The sequence below is a fragment of the Zootoca vivipara genome, chromosome 15, assembly GCF_963506605.1.
Source record: "Zootoca vivipara chromosome 15, rZooViv1.1, whole genome shotgun sequence".
NCBI lineage: Eukaryota > Metazoa > Chordata > Lepidosauria > Squamata > Lacertidae > Zootoca > Zootoca vivipara.
Window position 1 is genome coordinate 29,460,407 of NC_083290.1, and position 17,939 is coordinate 29,478,345.

The 17,939-nt window shown below is 46.5% G+C and overlaps 1 protein-coding gene across 1 annotated transcript; it reads right to left on the minus strand.

Annotated features, from left to right (window-relative positions):
• Positions 1-2,045: 2,045 nt before the first annotated feature.
• Positions 2,046-16,693, minus strand: ZPR1 (ZPR1 zinc finger). The gene is made up of 14 exons (XM_035139838.2): positions 11,813-16,693; positions 10,871-11,032; positions 9,438-9,528; positions 8,210-8,280; positions 7,360-7,446; positions 7,094-7,216; positions 6,875-6,928; positions 6,597-6,663; positions 6,236-6,306; positions 6,064-6,153; positions 5,867-5,977; positions 5,254-5,340; positions 3,296-3,361; positions 2,046-2,332 (listed from the first exon to the last, which is right to left on the minus strand). The coding sequence occupies exons 1-14, from the start codon at positions 11,948-11,950 to the stop codon at positions 2,198-2,200; spliced, it is 1,353 nt and encodes a 450-aa protein (XP_034995729.2). The 5' UTR covers positions 11,951-16,693; the 3' UTR covers positions 2,046-2,197.
• Positions 16,694-17,939: the final 1,246 nt, after the last annotated feature.

Consider the following 17,939-nt stretch of genomic DNA (forward strand, 5'->3'; position numbering starts at 1 on the left):
GCCGGGAAGAGCGTTGGAGTCTGGGGCGCCCTCTAGCGGCAGCATCTCTGCGCGAGGGATGGGAAGCAATAATCCCGCGCCTACCTGGCGGCCAGGCAAGGGGGCGGGGGGAGGGGGCAGAGCAGCGACCCTTGTTTATTATTGCAAGCCTATCCGCAACTTTTCCTTCAGGGTGTTCAAGGTGACTCGCTTGATAACACTTGTAGTTTAATGGTGAATTTTAGATATAATGAAAAAAAATGGATTATTATAAAAAATGCAGGAGAAAATGACTAATGATAGGACACATGAAGAGGAGGAGGGAAGTCCAGGAGATTCTATGGAATCTTGTCTTTATGTTGTATGTTGGATATGTGGTTGTAAGACTGTAATTTGAAGAACCAAATAAATAATTTTATTTTTAAATGTGAATCGCCTGGTTCTCTTCCTCCCCACTACAACCCTGAGGTGGGCTAGGTGGAGGATACAGGAACTGGCCCAAGGTGAGTTTCACAGCCAAGCGAGTGGGGTGGGGAACAGAATGACAGAACTGCAAAGTTGGAAGACCCCAGGGGTCATTTAGACTGACCCCCTGCAAGCAGGAATCACAGCTGAAGCATTCCTGACAGATGGCCACCCAGCTTCTGCTTAGAAACCTCCAATAAAAAAGTGTGCCACCTTCCGAGGGAGTCTGTTGCGCTATCAAACAGCTCTTAGCGCCTGAAAGTTCTTCCTAATGTTTAGTTGGAATCTCCCTTCTATTTTAATCCACTGCTTTGGGATAGTCCCAAGAGATTGCCGTAGTAACACAGTCAAAAAGAGGAGTGGAGAGAGAAGAGGCAGGTGCAGACCAACCGCCTATCTTAGGATCCCTCATAGGGATGCATTGGAGCCAACTCCTATATTTGAGGGAACCAGGGGGCCCCAAAGCTGATGGGCGTTGCCACTCAAATGATGTGTGTGTGACACGTCTTGTAATGCGGGGCAGAGCTTACCTGGCCCTCCAATATTTTATTGAAGTTGGCACCCTACAGGCCAGCTATACTATTGCCAGGCTGGGAGGCTTCCACATCCCAGGAACAGAGCAATATGAGTGATTGCCTGCTGCTGCCCTCACCTCCTCCTGACTGTGGGTTTCCCAGAGGCACTGGGGGGGGGGACAGGACAGCAGGATATGTACTGTATGTCTGATCCAGCAACACATTCCTGTTTGGTATTCTCTACCCACTGCAGCACAGGCCAGAGAGCCAAGAACATTTCCATGTACACCTTTCGTCAGGTAGAAAATATGATCACAGACACAGATCTTCAGAAGCCCCGTAATTTGCAGGAGCCTTTGTCCACCTGGTACCCTCAAGATGTTTTGAGCAGTCACTCCCATCAGCTGCCCTTTCCACCCACCAGGATGATCATCCAAAACAGCTGGAGAGCTTCAGCCTGGCAAAGGCCAATTTATGCCAAGATGGAGAGGACTACCTTATACAAACCCCATTACAAGTGTGCAACGGACAGATCTCAGCCTTGACAAGTTTTTAGACAAAATTGCCCAGCCTTAGCTAACACATGAAGAGGAAAGCAGACTATACTTAAAAGCCCCTACCCTTGCGAAGCAGAGATAATCAGCGCTGCTTGTGTGAAGAAAATGATACTTTCAAGGTTGGGTACCAGCTTTTAGTTTAAGAGGGAGCCAAGGTCGATTACATCCCTACTGTTCTTCAGGACTTGAATATCCCTCATTTCTCTCCCAAGAGGAGAGTGACTTTAGCAGAGGGCGAGCAGGAGTTGTCTTTTCACACACCTCACTTTTATTGCTCTGGAGGGGGGAAAATGCAAAAAAAACCAAACACCCGTAAGGGAACAGGGGAGAAGAGAAGACTGACTATGTTGCCTCCCTTAGTGAAAATGCAAGACACTACTCATGCAGGAGGCAGCACTCAATACAGAACCAAGTGCTGAAGATCCTGGGCAATGATATACCTGGGCATCTAACTTCGATGGGCCAGTTGGGGGAGTAAATCAAGCAGAGGATGACCTGTGCCATAACAGAATGAGCCTCAAACGAGAAGCAATGCTTTTGCTTTTTATGAGAAGCCCTGCTAGCAGCTTTCCATGGGTCAAATTCAATCCAGAGAGTCACAAGACGACCCTTCCTTCGCCAGGCAGGCGCAACTGTTCATCTTTCTCTGCACAACGCTGTCCTGGCCTGTGTGTGGCGCTGCTACCGCTGGGAAGAGCCGTCTGCTTCGTAGCCCTCTGTTTTCATGTCGTTGAGGCCCAGCTCTTCGTTCTGCTCAAACCGCCGCTCGTAGTGCTCCACTTGCATCTCCGGGTCTTCCTCAGGAGCGTAAACGTTCTGCGAGCAGCAAGAGGCGGTTGTGTTATACGGGGATACGACACCGAAACCCACCCTGCACAGCCCACAAGGAATGAATCACCAGCTTTGGGGAGTCCGGGGTGTAGAAGGGCACCATGGCCTGCTCCCTGTTTAGCTCATTTTAGGAAAGGGGTCACGTGGCTTGTGCAAGGGCCAAATCTAGAGCAGGTGTATATTGAGATCAGTTACATGGAACATGCATGTGGATGAGAGCTATCAGCCAGCACAGGAGGTGGTCTGGGATGTTGAGAATTGAGTCCAACATTCATCTGGAGAACACCAGGTGTCCCATCTCTGACTTATATACACTTCTCTCTCTCTCTCTTGAATTCTTTTCAATGCATGCAAAGCTGGGCCTGAGCACAAGCATGCTTGGATTCTCCGGCATTATGTCTGAAGGCACCTGGATATCCGAGGTTTTTCCCAATCTCAAAACACCCCACTCATCCTCAAAATCCGGAACACTAAAGCCAAGAAGATTGCAACTTGGCTCAAGCCATTTTCTGTCCTGTTCCTGACATGGATAAGGAAGGTACAGACTCCTCTGTGGCCCTGTAAACACCCCTGTTGTAACCTCCGCTCCTCCAGCATTCCCATCCTCCACTGTCCGGAGGTCTCCAGCTCTGTCAAATGACTCTGCCCTTTCTTCCCTTGCTGTCCCGGGTGCTGAGCTGGGTCACATAGCACCTGGGTGGTGCCATCTTAGCCTGTTCTCAGCAGTGTCAATATCTTAGGTGTCTCATCATCACCATCATTTTGCGCTCTTTCTCCCCAAGCACTTTGAAACTCAATAGCCAGACACATGCATACACCACAGCCTGTCTTTTTTTAAATGGGCCATTCTCAGAACTTTCCTGTTCTCAGGAACCAACATGGCCAGCACTTGCTACAGAACGATCTGCTAAACAGTCCCTTGTTTCTTCCGTCCCAAGTTCACTGTACCTGGAGGTAACTGTTCCCTGCAGGGTCATCCAGGACAAAATGTATCCTCAACTGTCCATCAACTACCTGGAGAGAAACAGAAAAGGGATGCCCATCAGAGAAGGCTTCACAGCCTCTTGACCCAGCCAGAAAATTAGCCCAAGTACAGGACGAGCATCAAGCCAAAGAGCCCAAATGCCCTTCTCATCATTTATTTAGCTTATATACCACTTGATCAGAAGGTTGGCAGTTCGAATCCCTGTGACGGGGTGAGCTCCCGTTGCTCGGTCCCAGCTCCTGCCAACCTAGCAGTTCGAAAGCACATCAAAATGCAAGTAGATAAATAGGAACCGCTATAGCGGGAAGGTAAACGGCGTTTCCATGTGCTGCTCTGGTTTGCCAGAAGCGACTTTGTCATGCTGGCCACATGACCTGGAAGCTATACGCGCTCCCTCGGCCAATAATGCGAGATGAGAGCGCAACCCAGAGTCGGTCACGACTGGACCTAATGGTCAGGGGTCCCTTTACCTTTACCTTTTACCACTCGATATTAGCAGTCTCAGAGAGAGACCTCAGAGATTATAGTGGGTAGCTCAATGAAGGTGTCAACCCAGTATGCAGTAGCTGTGAAAGGGGCAAATTCCATGCTAGGAATCACTAGGAAAGGAAAGGAAAATAAAACTGCCATTATACAAATTTATGGTGTGACCACTTTTGGAATACTGTGCAGAGTTCTCCACCTCAAAAAAATATATAGTCGTACCTTGGTTCTCGAATGTAATCGGTTCTGGAAGTCCATTCAACTCCTGAAACCATTCAAAAACCAAGGCACGACTTCCAATTGGCTGCAGGAGCTTCGGACGTTCGGCTTCCGAAAAACATTCGCAAAACGGAACACTTCCGGGTTTTCGGTGTTCGGGAGCCAAAACGTACGAGTACCAAGGCATTCGAGAAGCAAGATACAAGTACAGTGGTACCTTGGGTTACAAACACCTTGGGTTACAAACACTTCAGGTTACAGACTCTGCTAACCCGGAAGTAGTACCTCGGGTTAAGAACTTTGCCCCAGGATGAGAACAGAAATCGCACACTGGCAGTGCAGCAGCAGCAGGAGGCCCCATTAGCTAAAGTGGTGCTTCAGGTTAAGAACAGTTTCAGGTTAAGAACGGACCTCCGGAAGGAATTAAGTTTGTAACCAGAGGTACCACTGTATTGTAGAGTAGGAAAAGAGTAAAAAAAAAAAACACAGGCAACCAAAATCATCAAAAAGAGGTGGAGAAACTCCCCTATAGAGAAAGGTTACAGAATTTAAGGTGAATAAGAGGAGACATTAAAGAAATGTATAAAATTACTCATGGCATGTTGAAAGTAGACAGAGGAAAAAATTCCTTCTCTCATAATGACAGAACTTCTGGACATCCAATGAAACTAAAGAATATAACTCACACAGTAAACAGCTCACAAATATGAAACATAACTAAAAACCAGTAGGTAAAAAAGGTAAAGGTCCCCTGGACGGTTAAGTTCAGTCAAAGGCGACTATGGGGTTGCGGCGCTCATCTCACTTTTAGGCTGCAGGAGTCATGTTTGTCCACAGACGGCTTTCCGGGTCTTGTGGCCAGCATGACTAAACCGCTTCTGGTGCACAGGACACTGACGGAAACCAGAGTGGTACCTAGGTATCTACTTGCACTGGCGTGCTTTTGAACTGCTAGGTTGGCAGGAGCTGGGACTGAGCAACAGGAGCTCACCCCGTCACAGGGATTTGAACCGCCGACCTTCTGATTGGCAAGCCCGAGAGGCTCAGTGATTTAGACTACAGCGCCGCCCGCATCCCATTTACTAAAAATCAGTAGGCATATATCAATAACACCATAAAATCCAGTAAAATTAAAATTTACGAACTACAGTAAAAAAAAATGTACAGAAAAACAGAATACCAGAGAATGCTGAGTTAAAGGCATAAAGAGACACCAAACCTGTTGCAGCTTCCTGCCAAAGGCACAGAGTTTTTCTGCTCTGTCTGATGTTGAGCTGTCCCCCAGAGTGAATGGGTTCTTTGCCACCTGTAAGAGATGAGTCAGAATTTAGTCCCTGTTCAAAAGCATATCCCCCTCCCTAAGCCAGTCAGTGACTCTGCTCACATCCAGCAGATTCAATCTTCCCAGTCTGTCACATGAATCCTGTCTCCTGTCCCTCCAGAGACCAACACCTGCTGGCAAGACCCACATCTGTCTAGAGCAGGCATAGGCAACCTTGGCTCTCCAGATGTTTTGGAACTACGACTCCCATGATCCCTAGCTAACAGGGCCAGTGGTCAGGGATTATGGGAGTTGTATTTCCAAAACATATGGAGAGCCAAGGTTGCCTATGCCTGGTCTAGAGGAAGGACATTTCTCCAGCTGAATTGCAGCCAACAAGTCAACTCTAATTTGTTTTGCATTCCTACAGGTTTAAAGGTGTCTCTCCCCACCCCCCCAGCTCTTAATTTAACAGCTTCTTTCCAATATGTTTTTTCATTAAGTGCAAGTCGCTTTGTGAGGGCTTTACCTTCCAAGGTAGGATATGCATTTATTTTATTACAAAACTCACCAGGGTCTGGATATCCTTTAGCAATCCTTCCAGAGTTGTGAATTTCCCACCCAGGGCTCCCATTCCTAGCTCAAATTCAAGCTCTGGAATCTCCACTCTGCAGGTTTCGGACTGCGGAAGGAGGAGGACATTTCACTTAGTTTCTGGAGGCAGAAATTTGCAAGAAATGGGCAATGACGAAGAAAACAGCACCACACCTTGAGGATGTCCCTTGTCATGTCTGATGGGTCAGTCACATGAAGGGTTATCTTGGTCCCCAAAGGCTCTATGGCTCCTCCAGATTTAACCTGTGGACAAGTAGGAAAACTGTAAACCCGGACAGAGTTCATCCAAGGAAACATCAACCCTGCCAGACCAAAAGCCTCTCACCTCGTTTGTTCTGTGGCCACAAGCATCACAGTTCATAGCCATGATAATGACTTCTTTGAAATGAGGAATCTCTGGAGAAGGAGAAGTCAAGGAAACCAGCAAACAGCTAAACTCACATACCTGTTTTACTGATACATATGCAAGACCCACTTCTTTGCTTTGTCAGATCTCCCAGCCCTAGAACAGCACTCCAAACCACCCTTGACACAGTTCCTCCACCACTAAAAAAAGGAATAAGGTATGTTTGGTTGAACTGCGCTCTTTGGCCAAGAGCAATGCATCTGCACGCACGCACTTTATTGGCCCCACATGACCAGACTGGAATGTGACATGTTCCTCGTTCACAGACTCAAAAGGATACGCACCAGCTTCATGTTTGTACTGGCTGGAGCATTACATTCGGGACAGTTGGTGCCAAACTGCAGCACCTGGAATACAGGAGAGGGGCACAGTCAGTAGAGCATGAGACTCTGGATCTCAGATTCCTGCATTGCAAGGGGTTGGACGAGATGACCCTTGTGGTCCTTTCCAACTCTACAATCCTATGATTCTAAGTCCTTTTCTGTAGGATGACCCCTGCTGGGAACAGGAACCCTCCAGAGGGCGCAGAAGACTCTGCCAAAACCTCAAGGTACTCACTTCATTCTTTAGGTCGTCCACAGAGTCAGCCAAGTCCTCCTTGGATTCCTCAGCCTAAGAAAGAACAGAGATGTTGGAATTTGTCTGTTGCACACTCTTAGGACCTGCAGCACGGCTCAAAGGTCAAGTGCCACATGAACTAGAACGCCATTGCCTAAACACTAAGTTGCGGAGCCTTCATGAATCCACTGAGCCCAGACACGCTCCAACTCGTGCTACCTCAATTCCAAGAAGAGCAGCCTGCTGAGCAGTTCTCCTGTAGTGGGTCACCACCAGGGCTTCGTCCCTCTGTGGGGCATGAGGGTTTTCCACAAAGCTGTTGCCAGAGGGGTCATCTAGGATCTGGCAGAGAGAAGGGAAGTGGAAGGGAAGAGCCATTAATAGCCTCTGTTTGCTTCTGCAGGGAACAGTTGGGTGCATGCCAGTACTGTATAGGCCAGAGCTCCCCACCCCCCTAAAGGCAGCCCTGTCCTGGTGGTACTTACAAAAGTGAAGGTTGAATCCACATCTTTCAAGCGCTTCAGTTTACAGATGAATTCCTCGATCTTCTCTGCAACGTCTGGGTGGGTTTCCTGAGTCCAGAAAACAGAAGCAGTTGCTTTTAGCCTCTATTATCCAAGACAGCTTGGAAGAAGAACTTGGGAGCCCAACACCACACTTAAAATCCAACACCACAGGCCACAACTCCCCTCACCCCTTGCACTCAAGCAGGGCCAATGATCAGGGAGGATGAGAGCAACAGCCGGAGAACCAAACGTTCTTTGCTTTACAGCAAAGAATTTTAAACAAACAAGCACAGAGAAAGCTGCCTTATATCCTCTGCTTTAGGACCAAGCTGTCTGCTATTTGTCCAGCATCACTTGCTGCATGTTATTGCCAGGCATATTTAACAAGTGAGTTTTTGTTTACCAAAGGGGGGGGGCAGGTAAGGTGTTAGCCACCCATATTCGGAACTTCTGGGGCCTTTAACAATACTGCTAGAAATATTTGGGACCAGATTTACTAGCTCACAGGAGTGCGAAAGAGCTGTCCAAACCAAATAAAGGGAGTTCAGTGCTTCTAGGCATTTCTCAAGTTCTGCTTCCCGAAGGGTGACTTCTAAACCTAAAGAAGCCCAAAATTCATTTAATATTCTGGCCATGCAGTGAGCACTGCCATAGCAACTGCCAATGCCAGGTATCTTGTTCAATAAGCAAGAAATCATTCAGCAGCTGATGTCTCCAACACATGCATCTTTCCCCCCAGACAGATGACCCAAAAGCTCCATTAAATGACAGGTCAGCCCATACAAGCAAGAAAGTCCTCCCGCCTGCGGAGCCTTTGCAAGCAACTTACCCTGCGGAATGGCTGGTCCTGCTTCAATCCTTCTATGGCTCTCTCAATTAACCCTTCAATGGTGGTAAGAGCTAGTGAGAGATGGATAGAGAAAGGGCAGACACATCACTACCCAGCAGTCCACATCCCACCAGTTATATTCTTCCACACTGGCACGCAAAAGTGACTGTTATTTCTAGAAATAACGAGGTTGGCTCTTTTGCTGGCTCTCATGGACTGATATCAGTCCATCCTGCCAGCAACCAGATCCTCTACAGCAGGCATCCCCAAACTGCGGCCCTCCAGATGTTTTGGCCTACAACTCCCATGATCCCTAGCTAACAGGACCAGTGGTCAGGGATGATGGGAACTGTAGTCCAAAACACCTGGAGGGCCGAAGTTTGGGGATGCCTGCTCTACAGTGAGCCAAAGACTGGGTAGAACAGGGTAGGGAGGCCCCAACTTTTGCTTTTCAAAAGGCAGCCTGGCAACACAATTCCTTCTCTGCCTTGTACCCCCATCAATTCCACTGCCCTCCCCACCCCACCCCAGCCGCCCTTAGAAAATAAGAGCAGGTGGAACTCGCACACTGGCAACCACTGCGGGTGCACAGAACACAGGGTGAGCTGGCATCCCCGTGATTTAACCAAGGAGCACCACTACTTTGGAAAGCAGTCAGCAGTGTCAGCCACCAACATGGATGGCTTTAGAAGAGGGGTAGACAAATTAATGGAGGAGAAGGCTCTCCGTGGCTACCTGCCGCAGTGGCTACGTTCTCTCTCTGCTGTCGGAGGCAGTAAGCCTCTGCATGCCAGTTGCATTTGCACTCAAGTCCTGCTTATGGGCTTCCCAGAGGCATCAGTTTGGCTGCTCTGAGAACAGGATGTTAAATGACATGGGTCTCTGGCCTGATCCAGCAGCCCAACAGTTAATTCTCATGTTACTCAGATCAGGAGAAACATGAGAGCAGACTCTCAGAAAGCAGGAAGTTATCTAGTGGAGATCTGGATTCTATAGGCTGACTGGGCAGGGGGCTTGACCAAGGGGCTTTCCAGCCCTCTTGTTCAAGCCAGTACAACATTTGCCCCTTCCACACACCCTTTAAAAGCCCCACAGTGGAAAATGTTCCTTTTCACACCCTCAAACAGCAGCTCCTCCTCCGGAACAGGTCGTCAGGAATGTGCTAGTAGCTCCTTGCATCCCCAAAGACCAGCTGCCCCAAGACATAGTGAAACGACCATATACCCACCTCCCTTCTGAGAAAAAGCAGGGATTTCAAAGTCTAGCTCGGGGACTCTAGCTGTGGCACAGTCAGTCTTCACCACTTCCCTATTCATATCCTGGGGAGAATGATTTACAGGTTATACCAGTCTAGAAACCCGGCAGCCCACCTGGTTGGGTGAGGACAAGGACAAGCCCAAAGCACACATGAACTAAAGGGAAACACAAGCTGAGTGATAACACCTCCCCCCAACTAACCCAAACCAGAGCAGGGGTGGGGAAAGAGGCCTTTTGAGTCACCTCCAGCCCACCCCATTCCTTCTGCCTCTTCCTAGAAGCTTGTACCCATGTTACCATTTATCCCTCCCTGGTAACCAGAGATAAAAGGCTGAGCAAAGCCAACCTTTAAATGTGCAACGGAGACAGGTGGCTGTTAAGTTACCCCACAGCAAATGGCACGAAAACCCAAATGCCTTTCAGGTATTTGCAAACAGATGTCACCAAAGTATCTCTTCCAAAGAGCAAGGCAGCTGTTTTCCCTTCCAGTTTCAGGATTCCACTTTCAAAGAACATTCAGTGTTACAGGAAAGAGACCAACCCCTGGCCCTACATGTTTGTATGAAACACTGCCATGGATGTCACACATTTAAAGGTTCCCCCCCCCATCCAGTTACCAGTTAATTCTAAAGGACAAACTGGACCCAAGTTCCGATCCAGAGCGCACACACCCATTTACTTTGCCCGCATGGTTTGACTGAAAACTGTCTGGGCAAAGAAAAACAGGTCACCTGACATGATGACATCTGGTGACTGACAGGTGGGTGGCCCCATGCACCTGTCAAAGTTGGCCCATGGGGAGTGGGGGGGGGGAATGTGTAAGGATCTGGCTGCTGGCTGGATCCGGTTCCCAAACCCTGCTAGATGCCTATGTTATGTTTTTATGCAACCTGGGGGTCACAGGCGTTTTTGAACTCTGCACTGGAGGAAGGGTGTAAAAGGCATCTCTTTTGGAATGGCACAGTAAGTTTCTGGCACTGATTGAGTGGTTTTCTAGATGTAATCTGGGTTATGGCTTCTACACTGCCTTGGGTCTTGGAAAGGTGGCTATTAAATCTTTATATAACATAAGATCACACAGAGGGACCTCAAATCTGGATTTCTTTAGTCCGTGATTTCTGCAACATGACATCAGCAGCCAGCCCAGCCCACTTGCAGGCACACACTATGCTGCCCTTGTATTGTAAGAAAGCACACTTAATTGATTGAAAGCTTACTTCTCTGCCAATTGTGGTTTCTCAAGCCAGATCAGCTTTACAGCGAATCAGTTCTGTGACGCAGTGGATCCAAACGGGCAGGGATGGTGCCAAAACCAATCTTCAAACTTGCCAAATTTGCTTCTAAAGCAAAATCCAAGGTCCTTAAGCTACCACAGGGGAATGGGGAGCAGACAAACCCACTCACCTGCTTGCTACGCACAGTCAGCACATAGCATACACCTTGATCCTGGATCCGGCCTGCCGACTGGATCTCTGAGTTGGTCGAGCCACATTTATTGCAGGCGAAGGAACTGACAATGATCTCTTTGAAGAAGGGAATCCTAGTCAGCAACAACCGAGTCACCCCCTAGGTAAGGAAAAGAAGAATAAAGCCCAACTGCAAGGGCTCAGCATCCCAAACATCTGGGCTGCTGCACAGTCACACTTTGCACCTTTCCCCTTTATATAAAGACACCACAACTTCCCCCTCTGCACCAAAGCTCTGTAACAGACATGCCTTATCCCAAACAAACGCTACCTGCTCCTATTACCCCAGTGCTGAATGAGGGTTGTATATGATAGTCCAATTCGGAGGAGACCCGCTGAAGTCAATGGGCATGACTAACTTAGGGGTGCTATGTCCAATGGGCTTACTCCAAACAGAACGAAGAACAGTCACCTATCCCCCCTCCCCACCCGAAATTTAATAATGATGTTTAGAAACTTTATGGCACCATGGGTGGGTTTTTCTGGGAGGGAGAGACGTCCCTGCCCAGAGGGCAGCTGATTGGAGGCAGGGGGGGGGGGGAGAGAGAGAGAGAAACCAAGAAAGCAAGGCCTGAGAGGGGTCGCCCAGCACAAGGAAGGGGTTTCTCTCCAGGGGCAGGTCCTAGGAGAGGAGAAATAGGGAAGGAAGCGATGGAAGCGGCGGAGCGGGGTCTCCATCTTGGCAGAGGCTACTGCCATTAAGAAGAAAAACCTGCGTCCTAGCAAGCCCCCGCGAGAACCTTCTCGTCCCCCTCTTAAGAAGCTGCCCGGGGGGAAGGAAGTGTCCCACCACCCCCGGAGGACGGTGAGGCCCCACAGCCAGGGGCGGGGAGAGAGAAGGGACCAGCAGAGTGAGGACTAGCATCTTGGGGAGGCTCACGTTGGAGTGACAGTCCATGCAGAGGGACTCGATCTCGTCCGGCAGCTGCTCCACGTCATCGGCGCTAAGCGGACGGAACATCGCCGGGGCCGCTTCCCCGCCGCCCCGGACAGGCTCCAGGGTCCCGATAGCCGACATGCTTCCCTTAGCAGCAGCAGCAACAGCAGCAGCAGCGACCCAGGCACGCTTCCGGCAACCCGGAACTTCCACTCAACGCATGCGCATTCTCACGCACACCGCCAGATCCCGCGGCCTAAGTGGGCGCGGAAAGAGGGCATCGGCTTCGGGTGACGTCACAGGCGTCGTGTGACCGAATCAGTGCGTGGTACTCTCACGCGGGCCTCGCGGGCTTTCCCTAGGCCTCGGCTCGACTCAATAAGAGGGCCAGCGGGCAGGCAGAAGTTCAACGGGGGAGAAACCCCAGGGTGGAATTTCTGCCTGCATGGCTGCTGTACTGGAAAGCCAGGCTGCTAGATCCTCCCGCTGGCGGTTAGACCTCAAAAGGAGGCGTTCCCCTCCCAGTCCGGTGGCAAAGGCACCACCAGGAACCGCCTGGCCGGCTGGGGAGACAAGTCGAGCCTTTGCCGAGGTGAGCCTGGCAAGGCTGCAAGCCGTTGGGACATGAGAGGACTCGATAGAACCTCCAGATCCAGGGGCAGTCTACCTCTGGATACCACTAGCTGGGGAGGAGCTGCTTGCAGACATCCTAAAGAGTTGCGCATGCCCAGTGTGGGTGGGAAACTGAGTGCTTAGCTAGACAGGTCCACCTTTGACCTGATCCAGGAACCAAGCTCTTCCAGTTGGAGGCATGTGGGCGTGCGTGCGCATGTATGGGGTGGGTGTCTGCTTAAAGTTTAATGCCTGGGCCAGAGTGTTCAGCCCTCCCTTTGCACTGTGGTAGACTGCAGATTCAGACAAAACAAGCGGCAGACCCAGTGGAAATGTTACTTTATTACAGTCAAAAAGCCATTTACAATACAGGACAAGGAAGCCAGGGTTGATGCAGAAAGTGTAGCAGCAAAGCTTTGTTCACAGATTCATACTGATCAGACATGCATGCGCACGCACACACATATTCAGTCGTACCTCCGTTTACCCCTCTGGTTACATAAACTTCGGGATGCACGCATGGCAAACCCGGAAATATTTTACCGGGTTTCACCCCGCGTGCATGCACAGAAGTGTTAGATGAAGCAGTCCTCTTTGTGGCAACCAAAGCAGAGCTTGGTAAATATTTTGTGCTTTGTTTAGCAACTATTGGAAGGCAATTGAAACCTGGAAGTTCAGCTGTTCTGCAATTTTAGTCCATTTTTTCATTTAAAAAATAATTACATTTCTATTCCACCTTAATACATCTATACCACCTTAATTACATTTCTATACCACCAACCCATCCAAGAATCACAAAAATACATATCATAAGTAACAAGAAAAAATAACACTCCCCCTACGCTGTTTAAAAGGACAGATTGTTTAATTAGCCAAAGGCTTTGAAAAGGAATGTTATTTTTTTAAATGATTTTTATTGGTTTTATATACACATCAACATCACACATAAAACAAATATTAAAAGAAAAATAAAAAGAACAAGTAACAAGAAAAATTACAATACAATACAAATAAAGAAACATGAAAATAAAAATACATTTAAACAAATATCAACTTAATTCAACTCTTACAACCATTGTTTCTTGTGCTTCCCCAAAACCCTTCTAACTGATTTTCCTTTTCAAATCGTCTTTAGCAGTTTCTTGTTCATTGCTTCAAATATTAATCATCATATTATTATTCCTTCTCTTTTTACCTCATTCCTTTAAATTTAATTCATTTATCTTTTTTCCTCCCATCTTATTCTTCCCTAATGCCTTAACAACAAATTATTCCCATAGATACTCAGTCTTTTATGTTCTAAAATATTTCCCTAAATATAATTTGAATTTCTTCCAGTCTTCCTCCATCATCTCATCTGCTTGGTCCCGGAGTCTTCCTGTCAGTTCCGCGAGTTCCATAAAGTCCATCATCTTCATTTGCCATTCTTCTACAGTAGGCAATTCATTTTTCTTCCAATATTTCGCAATTAAGATCCTTGCTGCCATAGTAGCATACATAAAAAAATTGACATCTTTTCTTGGGATTTCATCCCCAACTATACCAAGTAAAAAGGCTTTTGGTTTTTTCGAAAATGTATTCTTCAATACTTTCTTCAACTCATTGTAAATCATTTCCCAGAAGCCTTTTATCTTGGGGCAAGTCCACCACATGTGGTAGAAGGATCCTACCTCTTCTTTACATCTCCAGCACTTGTTGTCACAATTATGGTACATTTTAGCTAATTTAACCAGTGTCAAATACCATCTGTACATCATTTTCATTAAATTTTCCTTTAAAACAGTGCATGCAGTGAATTTCATTCCCTTCTTCCACAACCTTTCCCAATCCGCCATCATAATATTATATCCTATATCTTTAGCCCATTCAATCATTACTGACTTTGTTTGTTCATCTTTCAAATGCCACTCCAGCAATAAATTATACATTCTAGACACATTTTTACTTTTTGCCTCTATTAATTCTGTTTCCAGTTTTGATTTCTCTGTCTGGAATCCAATTTTTTATCAGTTTTAAACACTTCATTTATCTGTACATACTGGAACCAATCATCTAATTTATCTTTCAATTGATCATATGGTTTTAACTTAAATTGGTTCTCCACTTCTAACAAAATATCTTTGTATTTCAACCAGTTCTCCTCCATGTTTAACCATTTACGTTTCTTTGCCTCTAGAGGCGAGATCCATCTGGGAGTTTTTCTTTCTAACAAATCTTTGTATCTTATCCACACATTGTACAATGATTTTCTTATAATATGATTTTTAAAACCTTTATGGGCTTTCACCTTGTCGTACCACAAATATGCATGCCAACCAAATACATTATCATAGCCCTCCAGATCTAGCACATCTGCATTGTCCAATGAAAACCAACAAAAGGCTGCAGCTTCAAAATAAATTTTTAAGTCTGGCAATGAGAATCCGCCCCTTTCCTTTGCATCTGTTAAAAGTTTGTATTTAATTCTGGGCTTTTTCCCCTGCCAGACAAATTTGGACAATGCCTTTTGCCAATCTTGAAATCTTTTCAACTTGTCAACAATCGGGAGAGCTTGAAATAAAAATAACATTCTTGGCAATACATTCATTTTGACAGCAGCTATTCTGCCCATCATAGACAATCTCAACTTTGACCAAATATCTAAATCTCTTTTAATCTCATTCCATAACCTATCATAATTATCCTTATATAAATTTAGATTTCTTGCTGTCATATTCACTCCCAGATATTTCACCTTTTTCACACACTTCAATCCTGTACTTTCTTCAACCGCATGTTTTTCCTGAGTCGTTAATTTTTTTTCCAATACCTTAGTTTTCCTTTGTTTAATTTAAAACCTGCAACTTGTCCGAACTCTTGTATTATTTGCAGTGCCCTTACTGCACTGTATTCAGGGTCCTGTAAAGTTAAAACTAGATCATCTGCAAAGGCTTTTAACTTGTACTGTTTTGTCCCTACCGTAATACCTTTAACACCATCATCTCTCCTTATCATATTTAGCAACCTTGTCTAGTTCCTTTTTCAATTTGTATTTCTTCTGAGACCACATTATTTACAATAATTTTAGCTTTTTGCTCAGAATAAATGCCATTAATACCATTAACAAAGTTCTGATCAACCTCCATTTTGATTAAATTTTGCTTCATAAAGTTCTAAGAAATATTGTCGAAGGCTTTCTCTGCATCCACAAAAATTAGCATCGCTTTAGTATTTATTTTAACCTCCAACCTCTCCAAAATGTCTATTATATTTCTTATATTGTCTTTCTCTTTTCTCTTTTCACCTGAAGGTCTGCTTTCCATCAATTAGGCTGGGAAGAATAGGGGAGTCGCCCTTAGACATTCCAATACCCAAATAAAAAAATTCCTTCAGTAGCACCTTAAAGACCAACTAAGTGTTTTTTTTTTGTATGAGCTTTCGTGTGCATGCACACTTCTTCAGATACACTTGAAACAGAAGAGTCAGACCCTTATGTATATACAGAGGGTGGTGGGGGTGGTTGGGAATGGGTGATGGGCTGATGGGAGTGGTAAACCTGTAGATGGCTGTTAACGACTGCTGATGACTGCAATTGGTCCTGCGGGAGGGGTAGCAAGGGCTGAGGCGCTAAAAAAAGCTTGATCATGCACAATGAGATAAGAATCCTGTGTTTTGTTCATCCCAGGTGGCTCCATGGTTGTAAGCTTGGTAATGAGTTCCAATTCAGCAACTTCTCTTTCCAGTCTGTTTCTGATTTTTTTCTGTAATAAAACAGCTGCTTTTCATAGTGGTTCAGCTAATATCTAATACAATAAAAAGGGCAGGAGAAATTATGTATTTAGATATATGGAGCATCAGAAGTGGCAAATGGCAGTAGTTTCATTCATTGTTATCTCTCAGTCTATCTGGCTCCTACTAAGCATAGCAGCTAAAAGTTGGGTATCATGGGAGCTGGTTGAACCTTGTTTTAAGCATGGCAAAAATGTTTAGGCAAAGTCACCACCATGTACTCACATGATGAACATAAGCCTTTGGAGGTTTCAGTTTTCAGTGCTTCTCTTGATGTGGCAATTTCTCTGCCCAGAGGTGCATTTACAGTGAATGCAGAAGTGAGTAAAATTTACACTGAGGAGGCACAGTGAACACGAGAGTGTAGCCTCTCATGAATAAAACATGGCATGGTAGGGTGAAGTTTATTTATATACCACCTTTTTTTAGCCAGAGGCCCCCAAAGAGGTGAACAACATGAATGCATATTATTACAAAATATATATTTACAGCATTACTACAGTATATATATATATATATATATATATATATATATATATATATATATATATATATATACCTACAATATAAGTAAAAGGTAAAGGGACCCCTGACCATTAGGTCCAGTCGTGACCGACTCTGGGGTTGCGCGCTCATCTCGCATTATTGGCCGAGGGAGCCGGCGTATAGTTTCCAGGTCATGTGGCCAGCATGACAAAGCCACTTCTGGCGAACCAGAGCAGCACACAGAAACGCCGTTTACCTTCCCGCTGTAGTGGTTCCTATTTATCTACTGTACTATTTATCTACTGCATTTTGATGTGCTTTCGAACTGCTAGGTTGGCAGGAGCTGGGACCGAGCAACGGGAGCTCACCCCGCCACAGGGATTCGAACCGCTGACCTTCTGATCAGCAAGCCCTAGGCTCAGTGGTTTAACCCACAGAGCCACCTGGGTTCCCCACAATAAAAGTACAATACATCAAATAGAAAACAGTGGTAGGATTTTTAATCATCAACATTGCCGGGGCAAGGGGAGGGGGATAAAATGTTCCGCTAAGAGGAGATTCAAGGAGGTACTCCATATCAGAAGCAGCCTCCTAACACTCTTAAAACATGAGTAAAATTAAGATGGGAGCCAGGTCTTAATCATTCTAACAGAGGGAGGTCCAATTTTTCGTACCAATTGGGACACATGTGTACAGAAGCCGTGGGACGGACACTGTCTTGCCACACAGGAGAGAGGAAGGCCAAAATTTGATCTCCCTCCCCTCTCACACACACACCCCTCCCCATGCTGCCTTCTCAAAGCTGGCTAAGAGATGCACTTTGGGAAGGAGGCACAAGGGCTCTGGCAGGGTCCTGGAGCCCTCTCACCTCCTTCCCAAAGCTGGGAAGCATTAACTAGGCTTTGGGAAGGAGTCAGGAGGACTGTAAGACCCTGTTAGTGCCCTCACATCTGCTTTCCAAAGCCCAGCACCTTGCTTACGTGGCTTTGGGAAGGCTGACTGGGTGTCAAATGTTGCCGAGGTCCACACTTTGGACCACCCTGTCCTAGCATAACCTTCAGGAAACTCAACTGCATGGGTGAGGAACTGGATGATCTGACCCACTGGGCCAGATTCAAAACTCGCTCACCTGCTATATTGCCACCTTTGATAGGTGAGTAAGCCCCACCCTCAGCCCCCTGGCATCCAATGATTCCTTTTCAAGTTGCAATTCGGCACAGTTGTGCCTTTTTCTGTCACCGCAAGGTACCAAGTTCAAAAAAAG